Source organism: Enhydra lutris, unplaced genomic scaffold, assembly GCF_002288905.1.
Source record: "Enhydra lutris kenyoni isolate GAN:26980312 unplaced genomic scaffold, ASM228890v2 scaffoldscaffold9, whole genome shotgun sequence".
Classification (NCBI taxonomy): Eukaryota; Metazoa; Chordata; class Mammalia; order Carnivora; family Mustelidae; genus Enhydra; species Enhydra lutris.
Window position 1 is genome coordinate 74,811,727 of NW_019154093.1, and position 20,079 is coordinate 74,831,805.

General features: G+C 41.6%; 1 protein-coding gene across 1 annotated transcript; it reads left to right on the forward strand.

The window, feature by feature from the left end:
- Nucleotides 1-8,607: 8,607 nt before the first annotated feature.
- Nucleotides 8,608-9,558, forward strand: LOC111142945 (olfactory receptor 11A1-like). Its single transcript, XM_022496301.1, has one exon. It carries the CDS (start codon nt 8,608-8,610, stop codon nt 9,556-9,558), a length of 951 nt encoding a protein of 316 aa, XP_022352009.1.
- Nucleotides 9,559-20,079: the final 10,521 nt, after the last annotated feature.

Genomic DNA, 20,079 nt, shown 5'->3' on the forward strand with positions numbered 1-20,079 from the left:
CAGGTCCAACATGGAATCCAGGGCTCTGGAGACAAAACCAAGGGCTGGGGTTTCCAATCAAATGGGATACTGACTAGAAAGCCAATTAAATCAAGAGCTTGATGCAAAGACAGCAGAGCTCAGAACCAAGAGAACTGACTCAGAAATAGTGAAAAAGACAGTGAATTCAAAAGGTTGACAGGATGGCATACCTTTGTTTCTCATTGTCAGAACGGATGCCTGTTGCTGCCCCCAATCTGTTGGACAACAAAATTTCAACTGAGTAAATTTGAACATCTAATTGGCTTTATTCAACAATTTCTGAGTTGGGCAGCATCACATCTAGCAAATAAAAGGCAGCTCTCATGTACCATATAAAATGGAAGGATTTGATAAGCAGAAATTAGACAGGGCAATTGCACTAGCGGATATTTACCCCAACGATACAGATGTAGTGAAAAGAAGGCCATATGTACCCCAATGTTCATAGCAGCAATGGCCACAGTCACCAAACTGTGGAAAAAGCCAAGATGCCCTTCAACAGATGAATGGATAAAGAAGATATGGTCCATATATACAATGGAATATTATGCAGCCATGAGAAAGGATGAATACCCAACTTTTGTATCAACATGGACGGGACTGGAAGAGATTATGCTGAGTGAAATAAGTCAAGCAGTGGGAGTCAATTATCATATGGTTTCACTTACTTGTGGAGTATAAGGAATAACACAGAGGACACTGGGAGATGGAGAGAAGTGAGTTGGGGGAAATTGGAGAGGGAGATGAACCATGAGAGACTGTGGACTCTGAGAAACAAATTGAGGGTTTTGGAGGGGAGGGGGGTTGAGGGATGGGTGAGTCTGGTGGTGGATATTAAGGAGGGCACGTATTGCATGGAGCACTGGGTGTGGTGCATAAACAATGAATCTTGGAACACTGAAAAAATAAAATAAAATAAGTATAAAATTAAAAAAAGAAATTAGGCAGGGCAAGGAGGTTATTAGCAAAAGAAAAGAAAGAATTATTTTCAAGGTCATCTTTCTGTACGGGAAAAGCAGGGAGTCTTATCACACTGATGACCTCACTAGTGCTGATCAGGAAATTCCACTGATTGGTTTAAAATTCCACTCCCGGGAAAGGCTGAAAATTCCACTCTTGGGAGAGGTTGAAACTGCAATTGGGTTAGACAGTGAGTCTTGGTGGGGCTTAGCACAAGTGACTCCATTGGGAGCCTGTTCTTTCTTTTTGATACTGTAAATAGTTATTATTTACTATGTGCTAGTTATTATCTACTAAATGGAGATACACAGTTGTCTACTGGGATACAGCAGCAGATAAGACAGAGTTTCCTGCTCTTGTAGGATTAGTTTTGTGGGGGAGATGGTTAATAACCAAGTAAACAAATAAATTAAACTGAAATAAAGATACCCAACACACCGACATAAAAACAAGAGAGAGTCTACATAGAGTCAACAATTACAAAGCTGCTGAGATAGAATGGGGCATGGGGTTCCTAAGGATAGGGACAAAGGAGAAAAAAAAAAGAAAAAGTAAAAGGCAGCCAAACATACAGTTAATTTTCTATTACAGTCACAAAGTTACATTCCTAATCATATTGAATAACTCAAGTGAATACATTAGGCTCAATGCTTTTATTTTAATGTTTTCTTGTTAGAATTTTTCACCTTCGGAAGGCTTACAGTATAGAGACATTAAGTCCTTCTTGAATTCAAAGGATTAGAGTTACAATTGCTTCTTGTGCTATGCTCTATGGTTGAAGGTCTGAATCTGTACCAGCTACAGAACATTATCGAAAGCTTGCATTCCTTTTATTTTGAAGTAAAGTTGATGATGTTATATTAGTTTCAGGTATACAACATAGTGATTCCACAAGTTTCTATGTTATGCTGTGCTCATCACAAGTGTAGCTGTGATCTGTCACCATACACTAGTACAACACCATTGACTATATTCCCTATTCTGTACCTTTTATCCCCATGACTTACTCGTGGGGCTCCTGGGTGGTTCAGTAGGTTCAGCATCTGCTTTGGCTCAGGTTATGATCCCAGGATCCTGGAATGAGCCCCACATCAGGCTCCCTGCTCAGCAGGCAGCCTGCTTCTCCCTTCCTCTCTGACCCTCCCTCTGGCTCATGCTCTCATTCTCTCTCTCAAATAAATAAATAAAATAAAAATCTTTTGGGGGGAAAAAACTTCTTAGAAACTGCAAAATAACTAATGGCTTAAATACTGAAGAAGGCTTCTTCCAAATCGTCTCGTTCTAAATAAAATAATCTTTGCTGTTTTTATCAGTGGCCTTTTCATTTTTTTGGTATAATTTGCCATTTAAAAACACTTTCACCATCGAGAACCACTTCTATTACCTATCCATAGCCTCAATTCAGGTACCAGAGCCGCACCCCCCGCCCCTTTTTAAAGGAGACCGATGTTTATTGAATACCCCACAAAGGGGCAGAGGGCAGGACAGCAAGGGAGGGACTGTCTGCCCTTCAGCCCCTTTTTAACTTGACTGGAGGAAGGGGCTTGCTGAAATAGAAAGAACACTGTATTTGAAGGCAGACATTTGCTCACAGATTTATGCATTTGATTTATAAGTATTATTTATATTTTATATTAATATTTATAAATATTAATTTTTATTAATAGAGCATTTATAAAATTTATAAATATGACTATATTATAACTCTTGCTGTGTGCCAGGATCGGAGGTAGATACAACAGTGATGAAAATGGACACGCTCTGCCTTCACAGAGCTTTCGGTCCATCCCAGCCCCCTTACATTCTTCTGCTTGGGTAACTTTGAACAAGTCACTTCCTCTCTCGAAGCCTGGATTTCCTCATTTGTAAGATGGGCAATAAGGACAGAGGTTGTAAGGATTACAGAGAGCACAGGTTTAGCCCAAAGCCTGGCATACAGTGGTTACTCCGTAGATTTCGATGAGGACATCCTAGCCAAAGGTCATGGTTCAGATACTTGTTGATTCATGAGTTCAAATAGTGGCAAATACCAAGGTTTCAGGAAGTCTGGGTACTAGTTCATAGAGAAAACACTTCGGTTCTAATGAACAAATGAGGTCATTTCAAGTCATTGATTATTTTATCGTTTCATTTGTTATACTTATCGGACAGCTGTATTAATTTGTTAGCTGGAGCAAGAATCTCTTCAGTTTGTAATGCCTGTCAGTAGATGATCATTTTAATTCCATGAGGTTGCCAATCACAAACTTAAGTTTCCTAGAACAGGGCTTGCCCCAGTTACAATTTTTAATAAATGACAAGTATCCAGGAGGACACAAGTTCTTTAGAATCCTAGCTACTGGCTTTGACAATAAATGTTTGCTATCACAGATATTTGTTTCAGTTCCCTATCAAACCTATGCAATAAGGAAATGCCCAGCCATCTTTTTCCAGAGGATAGAATAAAATTGATACTTCTTTCAAAATATTGTTTTAATCCACTCCCCAAAGAATAATATAACTATGCATTTTTAATCACTTAAGTTCTTTATACAGGTACTATGAATACAAATAGTCATTATTAAGATAGAAGCTTAACACAAAGCAAAGGAAAAAAGACTTCCTCTAAGGTGAAGGTAATAACCTGGCTTCACATAATTTGCAAAACAAACAGCAGTTCCCCCCACCAGAGTCATTTGGGAAATGCCCATGAGCAGCAGTGTCAGGGGAGGTGCAGAGGAACTCCAGTTTACACAGAGGAAGCTTGAGACAGGAGCAAAATTCAAGTGGCCTCCTAGGTTCATGTGGAAAGACAGCCCCAATTTAGTTTTTGTCAAGGGAGGTAACTCTCTGGATAAAAGCAGGATTCCAGATGTGTAGCCCAATTCTCTGAATCCAGGGGAGGTGGACATGCCATGGTCCCTTCTCTGTGGCCTGGCTCCCCACAGCAGGAGTGGACACCTCTGAGGCAGAGGTAAAGCTCATCTCTTCTGCCCACCTCTCATCTTGTCTTCCGTGTTTCCTGTTTTGAGTCTGTTCTTTGTTAACTAAGGCTGGGGGTACAATTCCCTAGCACATTAAATCAATTATCAGTGGTAGTAACAAAATCAAACTATCTGTCTATCTGGTTGACCAGCTGTTCACCTGAATTCACCAGCCACTGCCAAGAGTCAAGAGCCCTCGTCAACAAGCCAAGTGTTGGCTGAATTGATTTGTTAGTTGACCAACCACTTAATTCAGCGAGAAAGGATCGCACTCAGACAGCACCCGAGTCCCTTCCTGCTCTCCCTTGCTTTTTGGTTAGTGGAAGCAGCAAAACCTGTGATTCCTTACTGAGTATTTGTTTTTACTTTGCTTCTTGAGAACTCTCTTCTCTTTCTTACAAATTTGCTTTGGGTGTGTGTTGGGGGGAATGGAATGTTTCCCAATTAGCAAAAAACCTCAAGTTTGGAAGGGATGTGAAAAATCATCAAACCCCAATAATTCTCTAGTGCTTAAGTCTCCTTTAATTGTTTTCAAATTTATTCATGTTGAACATCTCCAGTGAAGGGATTCCTAAAAGAGATCGCCTACGTTTAGATAGTACAAACTGAGCTGATGTAACTGGGGAGAAAAAAGGGGAGGGCAGAGAAAGAGGTGAAGAGGAGAGGAGGGGGGAGGGAGAAAAGTCTACCACTAACTGAGCCCTTACTCTGACCCCAGCCCTGGGCCCACATGAATTACAGACACGTTGTCTGGGCTTGTGGCTCTAGAACAAGAAGCATACCAGAGCAGAGTTAACATAAGGGCATGATTTCCTCACTTCTGCTAAGAAGAGAAGAGCAAGAGATAGTGGCTGTGCGCTAGGGTAGGTTGGCCAGGATCACCAACCTCTCTGTTGCCCTACGAGTCCTCATTTGCACCCCTTGGAGACAGCAGAGTTCTTCTTCCCTTAAAGGTTATAAAATGCCTTTGCTTACACCCTGCATGGTCAAGCAGGGACTGGAATCCAGGCCTGTTTAGTGTTAGAGCCCGAGCTCTCAACAAGGCATCCACAGTTAGTTCTGGCCTACCTTTCACTGGCTTTCCATTCTTCATCACATCTCTGCACTGCATCCAGCTGGTGCCACAGCCCCGCAGCAGAAATGTCATTAACCTCCTGGTAGAAGGGAAGTGGTAATTCCCTAGGCCGGTTCTCAAGTGCTCTTGGATTTTTTTTTTAAGGTAAGAGGCTGACTTGATTTTTTTTTTTTTAAGATTATAAAGAAAGGACAACAAAGTAGCCATGTGAAGGCAAGTCCAGGTGACAGGTAGAGGTTGCTAGGGTTCGTGACCCTGTATGGGATGGCCGCTTCATCAGCCAACAATGCAGCCCTCACTTTCCCTGATGTTAAAACCATGCTTCGTGGAAACTTTCCTCTTCCGGCTTTGGTGATACAATGAAAACTAACTAATGTACCTAGGTCCCAGGAAAGCAGTGTCTGTGGTTAGAAGTGAAAGACTGGGGTCAAGTCTGAACTCTTCTCTGCCACTCTCTAGCTGAAGACCATGGGTAAGTGATTTAATTCTCTGTGACTTCATCTGGAAAGGAAGGAAAACAAGTCAGGGTAGTCACCTACCAGAAGGTTGCTGCAATGACAGCAGTCTATGTTTTCAGCACTTAGGACATGCCTGGGATCCAATGATGTCCTTCTCATTGGCAGAAAATGCAGCAGCAACCAGGAGTCTGGCTGTGCGCGGTCAGACCAAAGCCCTCCCTCCGAGATCTCAGATCTTTACTTGTGCTTTTCAGGGATGGAGAGAAGGTGTCTCTTTGTGCCTTCCCCACACTCTGTTCAACGGGCTCAGAATCTGAGTCACCAGTGGCCAAGCGTCCCCTGGGCACCGGGACTCTCAGTCAACGCAAATTCCAGGTTAGTTCTGCAAGTCACTTGGAAAGCTAGGACTGGGGCCCCACCGAATGATGCCGAGGACACTGGGTCAATTTTAAAATGGGATTCATTTATTGCCAGGAGCTCTTAGTATGATGACATCACTGGAAGAGCTTTCTGACTCCCACAATTACATACACAAACACTGCAGGAAGTGGCAAAACAAACAGCACTTGTTGCCAACGCCCCTTCAAAGTAAAGGCAATTTCTTGGTGAACTTACATAAGGTTGGCAGCCCGGAACAGCCAGCAATCTCGCAGCCTTTGTATTTGTGGTTTTGCACATTCTAGGCACATGTTAAGTTCTTCTCCCTCCTGGTATCCCATTTTATGGATGAGAGACTATGTCTCAGGGAAGTTAAATAACTTGTTTCAAAGTCTGACCCTTATGAAGCCATACCCTTGGCTTTGTATAGGGCTCTCTGGCCTGGTAACAACCCTTTTTTACCCCGCTGCTTTCCGTACCTGCACATGGGGCTTCCCATCTCCACTTGCAGGCATTCGCTTTCTCCACAACTATCTTTTTCTTTCTTTCTTTTTAAAAAGATTTTATTTACTTATTTGACAGAGAGAGAGAGAGAGCACAAGTAGGCAGAGAGGCAGGCAGGGAGAGAGGGGCAGAGAGCCCGATGTGGGACTCGATCCCAGGACCCTGAGACCGTGACCTGAGCGGAAAGCAGAGGCCCAACCCACTGAACCACTGAGGCGCCCCTCTCCTTTTAAAAGGTAACGGACCCAGGGATGTGTGGGTGGCTCAGTTGGTTAAGTGTCTGCCTTCAACTCAGGTCATGATCCCGCATCCTGGGATCGAGCTCCAAGTTGAGATCTCCACTTAGCAGGGAGTCTGCCTTTCCCTAACCCCCTCTTGTGCTCTTGCTTGCTCTCTCTCTCTCTCTCAAATAAATAAATAAATAAAATTTTTTTAAAAAGAAGGTAACAGATCCAGTACAAGATGGTTGAGAAGAGTCAAATGGTTTCAGCCTCTGGCCCTGTCTGAGGATAGCAGTATTTCTTGGGTAAGTACTCTTTCTGTCCTGAACTTTTGGATGGGGCCTATGGCTTGGACCAAGATGGAATTGAGGAGGAGACCTGGGCCTTTTTATCTCGTTCAAAAGAACCTGTGGCTACCTTATACTATATTGTACATAGTGCCTTAGGCCACCTAGTTCTGAATCTTCTCCCATTTACTGCTGCCCAACATAAAATCTTTTTTTTTTAAACTTTATTTACTTATTTGACAGAGAGAGACACAGCGATAGAGGAAACACAAGCAGGGGGAGTGAGAGAGGGAGAAGCAGGCTCCCTGCTGAGCAAAGAGCCCAATGTGGGGTTCAATCCCAGGACCCTACCATCATGACCTAAGCCAAAGGCAGGCACTTAATGACTGCGCCACCCAGGCACCCCCATTTTTAAAAAGATTTTATTATTTAGGGGCACCTGGGTGGCTCAGTGGGTTAAGCCTTTGCCTTCGGCTCAGGTCATGATCCCAGGGTCCTGGGATCGAGCCCCCACATCGGGCTCTCTGCTCAGTGGGAGTCTGCTTCCTCCTCTCTCTCTCTCTCTGCCTGCCTCTCTGCCTATTTGTGATCTCTGTATGTCAAATAAATAAAAAAGATTTTATTACTTATTTGAGAGGGGGGAAAGTGCATGTGCATGAGAGAGAGAGAAAGAAGAGAGAGCATGAGCAGAAGCACAAGCACAAGCAGGGGAAGCAGGCTGCTCCCAGGACCCCAGGGATCATGACCTGAGCTCAAGATAGACGCTTAAACAACTGAGCCACCCAGGCCACTCACAAAAATTTTTTAATGACCTAATTTTTAAAACTGTGAGAGAGGGGCGCCTGGGTGGCTCAGTGGGTTAAGCCTCTGCCTTCGTTTCAGATCATGATCCCAGGGTCCTGGGATCGAGCCCCACATCGGGCTCTCTGCTCAGTGGGGAGCCTGCTTCTCTCTCTCCCTCTGCCTGCCTCTCTGCCAACTTGTGATCTGTCTGTCAAATAAATAAATAAAATCTTAAAAAAAAAAACAAAACTGTGAGAGAAAGCACCCCTGCCTCTGAGTTACACCAGCAAGTGCACGCACATGATTTTCTCTTGCTAATGTTCTGGAAACTGTAACAGAAAAAAGAAACTTACTTCTCAACTCCCTGAGAAGTTGAAAGGGGAAAAATGCATAGCAGATATGATAGGGACCATAGGTAGGATAGGATCCCTGTATAACCAGTGCCTGAGGAGGGAGAGGAGGGTTCTTTGGCCTGGGCCCTTGATTTTCTAGGTTCTGACTGAGCGTTCATAAACTCTGGAATGTGCCTACCTTCCTTTTAGATCTTCTTTTCTTTCCAAAATTCCCCAAGTTACCATAGTGCATTCAGAATGAGCACACAGCAGATGATTCTTCTTTCCTTTGTTTTTCCTCTGTCCTGCCTCCCCTTTGAATTCTTCTTCCCCTTCGTTCAATGTCCTGCTTTCCCCAAAGCCTGACATTACTCCTGATGAAATGAAGACACAGGCAGGAGAAGAAGGAGGGATTGGAGCCATCATAAGTTCTTACTGAAAATTATTTTCTTTACCATTTCAGGCTTTGGAAAAAAAGATGATACTCCTCTACTGAAATAAAAACCCTTCCAAAAACCTGAGCAGGGAATGAAAATCACCCACTGTCAGACCGTGGTCTATATGTAAGCTAGAACTTTCTGTACTTTGCACGTCTTATCACTGGGTGTTCTAGGGAAGCCAAGGCATGGTAATCCTGCCCTGGGAAAACCAAACGACCATAGTGGAATTTGTGCTTCGAGGACTCTCCTCCAACCAACAGCTAAATATTTTCCTCTTTGTGATGTTTTTTGTTTTCTATGTCTTAATTGTTTCTGGAAACATCCTAATTGTTCTAGTTTTGCTCAGCCAGCACCTCCACACCCCCATGTACTTCTTTCTGGTGAACTTGTCCTTTCTAGAGATCTGCTATACCTCCAATATTGTCCCCAAGATGTTGCTGATTATCATAGCCGAACAGAAGGCCATTTCTGTGGCTGGGTGCCTGACCCAATTCTACTTCTTTGGATCCCTGGCTGCAACAGAGTGTCTCCTGCTCGCTGTGATGTCCTATGACCGATACCTGGCCATCTGCCAACCTCTCCGCTATCCTGTCCTCATGACTGGCCCCCTTTGCATTAGGCTGGCTGCCAGCTCATGGCTCTGCTGCTTCCTCCTTACAGCAATCACTTTGGTCCTGCTGTCTAGACTAACCTTCTGTGGACCCAATGAGATTGATCATTTCTTCTACGACTTCACCCCTCTGGTCCATCTCTCCTGCATGGACACCTCACTGACAGAGACCATTGCCTTTGCCACCTCCTCAGCAGTAACTCTGGTTCCATTTCTCCTCATAGCTGCCTCTTACTCCTGCATTCTTTTTGCTATCCTAAGAATTCCATCTGGCACAGGCCGGAGAAAGGCCTTCTCCACCTGTTCCTCCCACCTCACTGTGGCCACAGTGTTCTATGGGACACTCATTGCCATGTACCTTGTGCCTTCAGCCAATTCTTCACAACTCTTGCGCAAAGGATTCTCTCTGCTCTACACCATCCTGACACCCATGTTCAACCCCATCATATACAGCCTGAGAAACAGAGACAGCCATGGAGCCCTGAAGATGTGCTTGAGTAAGAAGCCAGTTTTCCTCCTCAGCTAAGGCAAAAAGGAAAATTTGGATATTCGTCTAAGGGAAAATGGATTGGATTGAGTAATTTAGATTCTACATAAATGGCACCACCTATACTGGGAGTTCTTAAAGCCAGATGACAGGATGTTTCCAAGCATGGCTGCAGGTGCTGCAGAGTTCTGATAGCCTCAGGTGAACTAGAGTCCCAGGAATGGCTTCAGTAGGTCAAGTTCTGCTCCCTTATCTTCAATAGATCTGGATCCTTGTGCAAAAGCTCACCTCCCAAATGAACTGCTAAAGCTGGTTGCTCATTTATTCAAATATTCATCATGGTCTCCTATGTCTGAGGCAGCCCTGAGGCATCTACACATAGGTGATAACAAGAACAAAACCAGAAGCAGTCCCTGCCTTCACGAAGCCCACAGTCTCTAGGGAAATGACAAACATTAATCAGATAACTAATGTCAAACTACATACAGAAATCTAAAACTACACTTGTGATTCAAAATTTTAAAAAATAAGATGATTAGTACTTGCCTCTTAGAATGGCTAAAATCCAGAACACTGACATCACCAAATGCCGGTGAAGATGTGGAGCCACAGGAACCCTCATTCATTGCTGGTGGGAATACAAAATGGCACAGCCACTTTAAAAGACAGTTTGGAAGTTTCTTATAAAACTACATATACTTTTACTACACAATCCAGTTATCACACTCCTTGGTATTTACCCAAATGAGTTTAAACTTATGTCTACACAAAAAAACTTCACTCGGATATTTACTGCAGCTTTATTAATAATTTCCCAAACTTGGGAGCCACCGAGATGTCCTTCAATCGATGAATGGAAAAATAAACTGATACATTCAGACAGTGGAATATTATTCATTTCTAAAAAGTAATGAGGTCTCAAAATCTGAAATGAATGTTATTAAGAGAAAGAAGTCAATCATAACACCATAGGATCCCAACTATATGACATGCCAAAAAAGGCCAAACTATGGAGACAGTAAAAAGACCAGTAGTTCACAGAGGTTAAGGTCAGGGGAGGGATGAACAGAGAACACAGGATTTTAGGGCAGTGAAGCTATTCTGTATGCTACTACAGAGTAGATACCTGTCATTATACATTTGGCAGAACCAACAGAATGTACACAACCAAGAGGACACTTGAATGTAAATTACAGAGGCACACAAATGTGCCACTCTGGTGGGAAATGTTGATAATGGGGGAGACTGCAAGTGTGGCATATTAACCTTAAAAATAAAACTGCCAGTTATCTGACCAGCAAAAATGGGTTTATTTGCGAATAGCAGATAGCTATCCAGATGAAGAAGATATGGCAGGTCTATTGTCAAATCTGCAGAACAGGAGAGGAACACTCCTTTAAGTTGGGAAGACTGTTATCAATAAAACTTCCATCGTGGTTAACAGGGAGTTCAAAGTACAGTGGCTTCTCATTAGCTGGACTGTTGCAGGAGCAGGAGAGAGCCTTTCTTCCTCCTGCTTGGGTAGTCAAGTAGAATCCATGTGCAAGATCCATCCCTCCCAGTTGGGTCACCAAATAATGACTGGTAGGGCATGAAGGCTCCCTCTGTTGGTCTCCCAACACCATTCTAAATGAGATTTCCTTTTATTTTCACCTTGCCCCTTTTGATCTTTTGATCAAGATCTCTCTCTTCCAAAGCATTGCTGGTCAAGAGTCAGGTTTTCCATATTTAGTGGTTTTGCCCCTAAGTGCCAGGAAGTACTCTTCTTGGTTGTCACATCCTACAATAGAGGTAAAATGCATAGCAGTTGGAAACCACGTAAGACCACATTTGAGTAACAAGGAAGGTTAGGAGGGAAAAACTCTCAGGTGCTCCAACTTAAAGCCCATATCTTGTCACGGTCACTTTAGAGATCATCTCAGAGAACCAAGATAGCATCACTTTATTGTGTACATCATTTTTTTTAAATTTTAAATTTTAAAAATTTAAAAAATTTAGAAAAGTTTTGACAGGCAACAAAATATAAAATGTAAAATAATTCTGAAAAATAGAAGAAGTAACACAACAATTTCAAATTGTGCGATGGTTCTAAACCAGGATTCTAGGTCTGAAAAGTAGGTAACTGAAATATTCATTGGCACTTAATCTGACTTATGGGAGAAAAGGTTCTCCTTATGAAGGCAAACTCTCATAGAATGCCTCCTGGAAGTCACAAAAGCAGAGCAGTAAATATTATGAGAGCACCTGAAAGAGTTAACCAAGGGTATTTGGGAAGATACAGTATAGGTATAAACAAAGCCATAGCTGATGAAGTTTTTGAAAACTTCAAAGATACTTTAAAAGAATGTTGTTATCTCGAAAGAACTGTTTAGGACCAAATGTATTATCGACAACATAGTAAGACTGAAAATTCAGAGACCATGAATTTGGAAAATTCCTGTGAATTTTGTGAATTCTGAACTTTCTAACCCTGCAGAAAAAGCAAGTGAAAAATTAACTTGTCCCAGGATGATGAGGTTATTACCAAAAGGCCATAATTGAAAGAAAAGTTTCCCCCCTTTTACGAGGGCTTGGGAAATGCAGAGAGGGCACTGTGCTCCCATGCAGAAGAGGGAAGAAGCACAGTAAGAAAATGTATACAAGCCTGGTCTGGACACCTTGGGAAAGTTCTCATCAGATGCCTGCTTCAATTCCTCGAAATCTTTACTTTCAGATCACCGATGGTGTGTGCTTCCAGTCAGGCATTGGGACTTTCTTTAGATGCATCACACAGATCCAGGAATCTATTCCCTGGAGTTTGGTGGCACAAGGGTGGGTTAGCAGTTCCTGATAAGGACATGTCCGATGAGGTTGAAGAGTCTTTCTGAAGGCATTTTTTTCCAACAGATGAAATCTCTAGGTTACAAGATGCTTAAGGTCATTGTCTTCTAGGACTGCACTATGCTTAAGGTCATTGCAAGATGCTTAAGGTCATTGTCTTCTAGGACTGCACTATGCTTAAGGTCATTGCAAGATGCTTAAGGTCATTGTCTTCTAGGACTGCACTATGAAAAGACTGCTCCACCAAGCATGGCTATTTTTTTTTAAAGTAAGCTCCATACCCAGCATGGAGCACAATGTGTGGTTTGAACTCACAACCCTTAGATCAAGACCTGAACTGAGATCAAGAGTTGGATGCTCAACTGAGTAAGCCACTCAGGCACCCACCAATGATGCTATTTTTAATAAAAGCAGTTAGAACCTTACACTGTTGAAGTATACCTCTATCTCCTTTTATCAACTGTGGGTGGGTCAAAGGAGACAGGGGACAAGTGCATTGGACATTCTGTGACTATCTCAAAGGAGGAGACTATAAGTTCCCATAGGGATGGATCTGAGATTTAAAAGATCCAATGGCAAGGCTTTCAGCCAAGGTGTCTGGAGGGTCTCTACAAATTTTTCTAGTTGAGTCCTAGTGCCTAATTTAGTGCATTTGTGACTAACTCTGAGGGTTTAGGATGATATGCATAAGGAAAGTAAAAAACCAGCCAAATAACACAGCATTGTCAAAGCACCTGACTAGTCAAATGGGTTCCCTGATCACAATGAGGTTTGAGAGAGGTTCCTCGGGTAAAGATAATCTTTTCTAACAGAAGAGGCATTGGCATGTCTACAGGAGAAAGCCCCCCTCCCTTTTTGTAATCAAGCTAACAATGACTAGGTTTCCAATATTGTTTTTTCCCCTCTATGGAACCAACTATTGAGTATCTCTTGTCAAATTTTCCAAAATTTATCATTTGGGAGACTATCCCTTTAGGTCATAACAGAAATTTGACTACTAGTTTCCTTGAGATTAGTAATTTTGGTGGAAATATCACTGAGATAGATTACTTTGCCCTCCAGGGAGTTGAGTCTGGAATGCCCAGGAACCTTAATAGCCCAAAACAGCTAACAAAAGTAAGTGTGTGTGTGTGTGTGTGTGTGTGTGTGTGTGTGTGTGTGTGTATTTGTATGTGTGTGTGTGTGTGTATATATACACATATATATGTGTATATGTGTGTGTGTATGTATATATAAAATAAATTTTGAACATAGGAGCTATTTTAAATTGTATTCCTGTTGAAGTTTAGGACACCTTGTTGATTCCATAATATTCCAAAGTCATGAGCTACCCCACAGGCATACCAACTATTGACAGAAATGCAGTTTACCCTTGGCTAACATTCAAGGTTGAGTAAGGGCATATAACTCAGTGTGTCAGGGAAGCAGTCAAATGTAGAGGTGCTGTTTCAATGACTTCAAAAGGAACTAAAATAACATATCCAGCCTAATGTTTACCATTTTTATCCTTTAAATAAGAACTATCCATAAACCGTGAAAAACCTGCATTGGTTAAGAAATTTCCTATAAATTATCACAGGGACTCAAAAGGTAATCTGTCAGCATTAAGCACCTAGACCCAAATGTAGTCCTTATTCTGAGATCAGGTGCCTTAAGTATCAAATCTGAGATTGAACAAACTGCAATTTTTCTTTGGCAATTTTATGTCCCTTTAAGGCCAAAAGTCTTATTAGCAGATAGAAGCTATCTTCCTGGGAAGAGATTTGAGAAGGGGAACAGAGAAGCAAATCATGATGTATTATAACAAAGTAGAGCCTGTAGAAAACTTTCTACCATCCAAATCAGCTCCTAAGATTTGTGAAAAGTAAGAAGGATTCTCTGTGAAACCCTGAGGCACTACTGTCCAGATGTATTTCCATCCTTCCCACATGAAAGCAAAAAGATATTGGCTATTTTTATCAACTAGAATACTAAAAATATACCACATAGATCAATGACAGTGAAAAAATTTATTTTTAGCGAGAGAATATTAGTAGCATAGCGTGGTTAGGTAAAACAGGGTGCCAAGGGATAACAATGGTATTTATAGCTCAGAGGTGCTGGAAGAACTTCCTTCTTCTGTCACTGGGTTATTTCACAAGTAAAATAGGGGTATTATGGGACCAGCTCAAGTGATAATGAGGGCCTGAGACTTGTAATATTCTATTATGGGCTTGATGCCATGAAGAGCATCTTTATTTATAGGGTATTGATTAATTATGGGAAGAGGTTTTGAGGTATCTATTTGAATCTTGAAGGCAGGTACACTGTGAGTTCTGCCAATATCAGTTAAGGCTTTTGGCTGTAAAGAAAATGGTATCTGATTTAACGGGAATAAATAATCAGTGTTCCCTAGACTTAGCTAGAGTGTCATCAGAGACAGAACAAATAAAAGCTGTCAGAGGATTATTTAATTCCCCTGGCTGGCTATTTTGATGACTATTGTCAAATTCTAGAATTATTCCCCCCTCCTGGGAGAAAGAAATTCTGGCATGATATTTTTCTAAGAAATCTCAGCCCAACACATTAAGGAGGTAGAGTAACTAAGGAGAAAAGGGGCTGTGTCTCTCAAAGAGCCTACACAAAAGGAAATAGGTTCAGAGACAGGAACTGGTTGAGATGTATTAGAGACCCCCACAATTTGAACTGTTTTAATACTGTGAGGCAGAGCCGACTGTATAGCAGTGGGCTTAAAACTTGAGAGTGCAGCTTCCATGTCAATAGGGATGGAGACTAATTCCCAATCTGGAGAGTGATTTCTCTAAGTTGATTGAGGAGGAGGATTGGGAAGAGCTCCTATAGCCCCATCACTGAGAATTGTGAGGCCAGTGGAAAGGCCAACTAGAAGGTGGAAAGTGCCTTGAGCACTTAAATTCATGACAACAATTTTTTCCAATGCCTTGGCTTTTTGCAACAACAGTAGAAACTAGGGGTGAAGGTGGGTTGGCTTTGCCAGAGTTGAAAACTGAGAATTTTCACAGTCTTTCTTTTTGGTGACTCATCAAGGATACAAGAGAACCAGTCTGTCATATGAACTAAATCCAGACTGGGTAGTTCCCATTCCATTCTGGTCCTTCTAACTAAAAGAGAATGATCCTGGTTCAGCCTGCTAATAAACATAGAGTTAAATGTTCCCTGGGTGGATTCGACATCTAAAGAAGACCAGAAGTCTCTTAAAAGACAATTTGGAGTTGACTGTAATGGTCTTGGACAGATTCATCAGGTTTTTGGGTGCCAACCAAAATTTTCTTTCAATCAGCAGGCTTATAAAAAACTACTACAAATGCTCAGTGATTTCCAGTGAGTGTTCTAACATCTTGCCAAAAGTTAGGGGTTTGTTTCTCTAAATCCCCCCTTCAGGATATTCCCTTCAGGCCAGTTCCATCCAATGTTTGGCCTGGTTCTCACCAACAAGCATGGCACCTAACTGATGTAAATCTGAAAACACAGGCTGGTAAGTTGGAATAATTATGCCAAATTCTTCAGCAAACTCATGGATGTCCACAGTCATTTTATGAAGCTCTAATCATGACTCACAATTTGGTCTTACTCCAGGAAACAGAAAACTTCACTTTAAAGAGGAAGGTTTTAACGGGCTCAGAAGAGAAGGAAGTGGAGAAAGATTCAGTGGAAAACACAGTTAGGCAGAGATGGATCCAGGGGTGGGGCCTGAGCACAAAGTGGCTGCCACCTGCCTGTGAACAAAGAAGATGGACGGCAGGCTAGGGGTGGAGGTAGCGGGGGAGGCCTCTGAAGTCGTTTTGATGACTTTCAATTGTTTGCCTCAGTTAATTTAGAAATAGTATTTTGCAAAGAGGCAGACTTAGAATTCTGAAAGCATCTGGAAGCCGCAAGGTACCATTTAAAATAGGCACCCCATTCAGTTTTTTGTTTGCTTGTTCTTTTTGGAGCCACAGCTCTCTAATTTAATTTTGAGTAAAACAAGTTTGTGGAGATTGCAATTTTCCATAATGGCCATTGAAGTTCTAAGTTATTTTGGTTAAGTCCATCCACTTAGTTATAAATGTACAGGAGGAGGGACCTTTGTTTCCCCAAGAAAAAATGTTTATTTTTATTTTTTTAATTTAAATTTTTTTTAAATTTTTAAATTTATTTTCAGCGTAACAGTATTCATTGTTTTTGCACCACACCCAGTGTTCCATGCAATCCGTGCCCTCTCCAATACCCACCACCTGGTTCCCCCAACCTCCCACCCCCTGCCCCTTCAAAACCCTCAGATTGTTTTTCAGAGTCCATAGTCTCTCATTGTTCACCTCCCCTTCCAATTTCCCCCAACTCCCTTCTCCTAACTCCCCTTGTCCTCCATGCTATTTGTTATGCCCCACAAATAAGTGAAACCATATGATAATTGACTCTCTCTGCTTGACTTATTTCACTCAGCATAATCTCTTCCAGTCCCGTCCATGTTGCTACAAAAGTTGGGTATTCATCCTTTCTGATGGAGGCATAATACTCCATAGTGTATATGGACCACATCTTCCTTATCCATTCATCCGTTGAAGGGCATCTTGGTTCTTTCCACAGTTTGGCGACCGTGGCCATCGCTGCTATAAACATTGGGGTACAGATGGCCCTTCTTTTCACTACATCTGTATCTTTGGGGTAAATACTCAGTAATGCAATTGCAGGGTCATAGGGAAGCTCTATTTTTAATTTCTTGAGGAATCTCCACCCTGTTCTCCAAAGTGGCTGCACCAACTTGCATTCCCACCAACAGTGTAAGAGGGTTCCCCTTTCTCCACATCCCCTCCAACACATGTTGTTTCCTGTCTTGCTAATTTTGGCCTTTCTAACTGGTGTAAGGTGGTATCTCAATGTGGTTTTAATTTGAATCTCCCTGATAGCTAGTGATGATGAACAATTTTTCATGTGTCTGATAGCCATTTGTATGTCTTCATTGGAGAACTGTCTGTTCATATCTTCTGCCCATTTTTTTATATGATTATCTGTTTTCTGTGTGTTGAGTTTGAGGAGTTCTTTATAGATCCTGGATATCAACCTTTTGTCTGTACTGTCATTTGCAAATATCTTCTCCCATTCCGTGGGCTGCCTCTTTGTTTTCTTGACTGTTTCCTTTGCTGTGCAGAAGCTTTTGATTTTGATGAAGTCCCAAAAGTTCATTTTCTCTTTTGTTTCCTTTGCCTTTGGAGACATATCTTGAAAGAAGTTGCTGTGGCTGATATCGAAGAGGTTACTGCCTCTTCTCCTCTAGGATTCTGATGGATTCCTGTCTCATGTTGAGGTCTTTTATCCATTTTGAGTTTATCTTTGTGTATGGTGTAAGAGAATGGTCGAGTTTCATTCTTCTACATATAGTGTCCAGTTTTCCCAGCACCATTTATTGAAGAGACTGTATATTTTTTTCTGTTCTGTCGAAGATAATTTGACCATAGAGTTGAGGGTCCATATCTGGGCTCTCTACTCTGTTCCACTGGTCTATGTGTCTGCTTTTATGCCAGTACCATGCTATCTTGGTGATCACAGCTTTGTAGTAAAGCTTGAAATCAGGTAACGTGATGCTGCCAGTTTTATTTTTGTTTTTCAACATTTCCTTAGCAATTCAGGGTCTCTTCTGATTCCATACATATTTTAGGATTATTTGCTCTAGCTCTTTGAAAAATACCGGTGGAATTTTGATCAGAAGTTTTTATTAACATATAATGTACTATTAGCCCCAGGGGTACAGGTCTATGAATCTCCAGGTTTACACACTTCACAGCACTCATCATAGGACACACACTCCCCAATGTCCATAACCCAAACACCTCTCCCTACCCCCCTCCCCTTCCACAACCCTCAGTTTGTTTTGTGAGATTAAGAGTCTCTTATGGTTTGTCTCCCTCCCGATCCCATCTTATTTCATTTATTCCTTTCCTACCCCCCAAGTCCCCCACGTTGCCTTCAACTTCCTCCTATCAGGGAGATCGTATGATAATTGTCTTTCTCTGACTGACTTATTTTGCTCAGCATAATACCCTCTAGTTCCATCCATGCTGTCACAAATGGCAAGATTTCATTTCTTTAGATAAAATGCTAAAATAGATAAAATGCTGCATAGTATTCCATTTTATATATATATATACATATATATATACACTACATCTTCTTTATCCATTCATCTGTTGATGGACATCTAGGTTCTTTCCATAGTTTGGCTATTGTGGACATGGCTGCTATAAACATTTGGATGCAAATGCCCCCTTCAGATCACTACATTTGTATCTTTAGGTAATACTCAGTAGTGCGATTGCTGGGTCATAGGGTAGCTCTATTTTCAACTTTTTGAGGAACCTCCATGCTGTTTTCCAGAGTGGTTGCACCAGCTTGCATTCCCACCAACAGTGGAGGAGGGTTCCCCTTTCTCCAGATCCTCGCCAGCATCTGTCATTTCCTGACTTGTTAATTTTAGCCATTCTGACTGGTTTGAGATAGTATCTCATTGTGGTTTTGATTTGTATTTCCCTGATGCCGAGTGATGTGGAGCACTTTTTTGTGTGTGCCTGTTGGCCATCTGGATGTTTTCTTTGCAGAAATGTCTGTTCATGTCCTCTGCCCATTTCTTGATTGGATTATTTGTTCTTTGGGTGTTGAGTTTGATAAATTCTTTATAGATTTTGGATACTAGTCTTTATCTGATATGTCATTTGCAAATATCTTCTCCCATTGTGTCAGCTGTCTTTTGGTTTTGTTAACTGTTTCCTTGGCTCTGCAAAAGATTTTGACCTTGATGAAGTCCCAATAGTTCATTTTTGCCCTTGCTTCCCTTGCCTTTGGCAAAGTTTCTAGGAAGAAGTTGCTGTGGCTGAGGTCAAAGAGGTTGCTGCCTGTGTTCTCCTCAAGGATTTTGATGGATTCCTTTCTCACATTAAGGTCCTTCATCCATTTTGAGTCTATTTTTGTGTGTGGTATAAGGAAATGGTCCAGTTTCATTTTTCTGCACGTGGCTGTCCAATTTTCCCAACACCATTTGTTGAAGAGACTGTCTTTTTCCCATTGGACATTCTTTCCTGCTTTGTTGAAGATTGGTTGACCATAGAGTTGAGGGCCCATTTCTGGGCTCTTTATTCTGTCCCATTGATCTATATGTCTGTTTGTGTGCCAGTACCATACTGTCTTGATGATGACAGCTTTGTAATAGAGCTTGAAGTCTGGAATTGTGATGTCACCAACTTTGGCTTTCTTTTTCAACATTCCTCTGGCTATTTGAGGTCTTTTTGGTTCCATATAAATTTTAGGGTTATTTGTTCCATTTCCTTGAAAAAAATTGATGGTATTTTGATAGGGATTGCATTAAACATGTAGATTGCTTTAGGTAGCATAGACATTTTCACAATATTTGTTCTTCTAATCCAGGAGCATGGAACATTTTTCCATTTCTTTGTGTCTTCCTCAATTTTTTCATGAGTACTTTATAGTTTTCTGAGTATGGATTCTTTGCCTCTTTGGTTAGGTTTATTTCTAGGTATCTTATAGTTTTGGGTGCAATTGTAAATGGGATTGACTCCTTAATTTCTCTTTCTTCTGTCTTGTTGTTGGTGTATAGAAATGCAACTGATTTCTGTGCATTGATTTTATATCCTGACACTTCACTGAATTCCTGTACAAGTTCTGGCAGATTTGGAGTGGAGACTTTTGGGTTTTCCACATAAAGTATCATATCATCTGCAAAGAGTGATAGTT

What these genes read in the sequence shown, in the direction of transcription:
- LOC111142945 (XM_022496301.1), top strand. Translation starts at nt 8,608, where the DNA reads ATGGTAATCCTGCCCTGGGAAAACCAAACGACCATAGTGGAATTTGTG.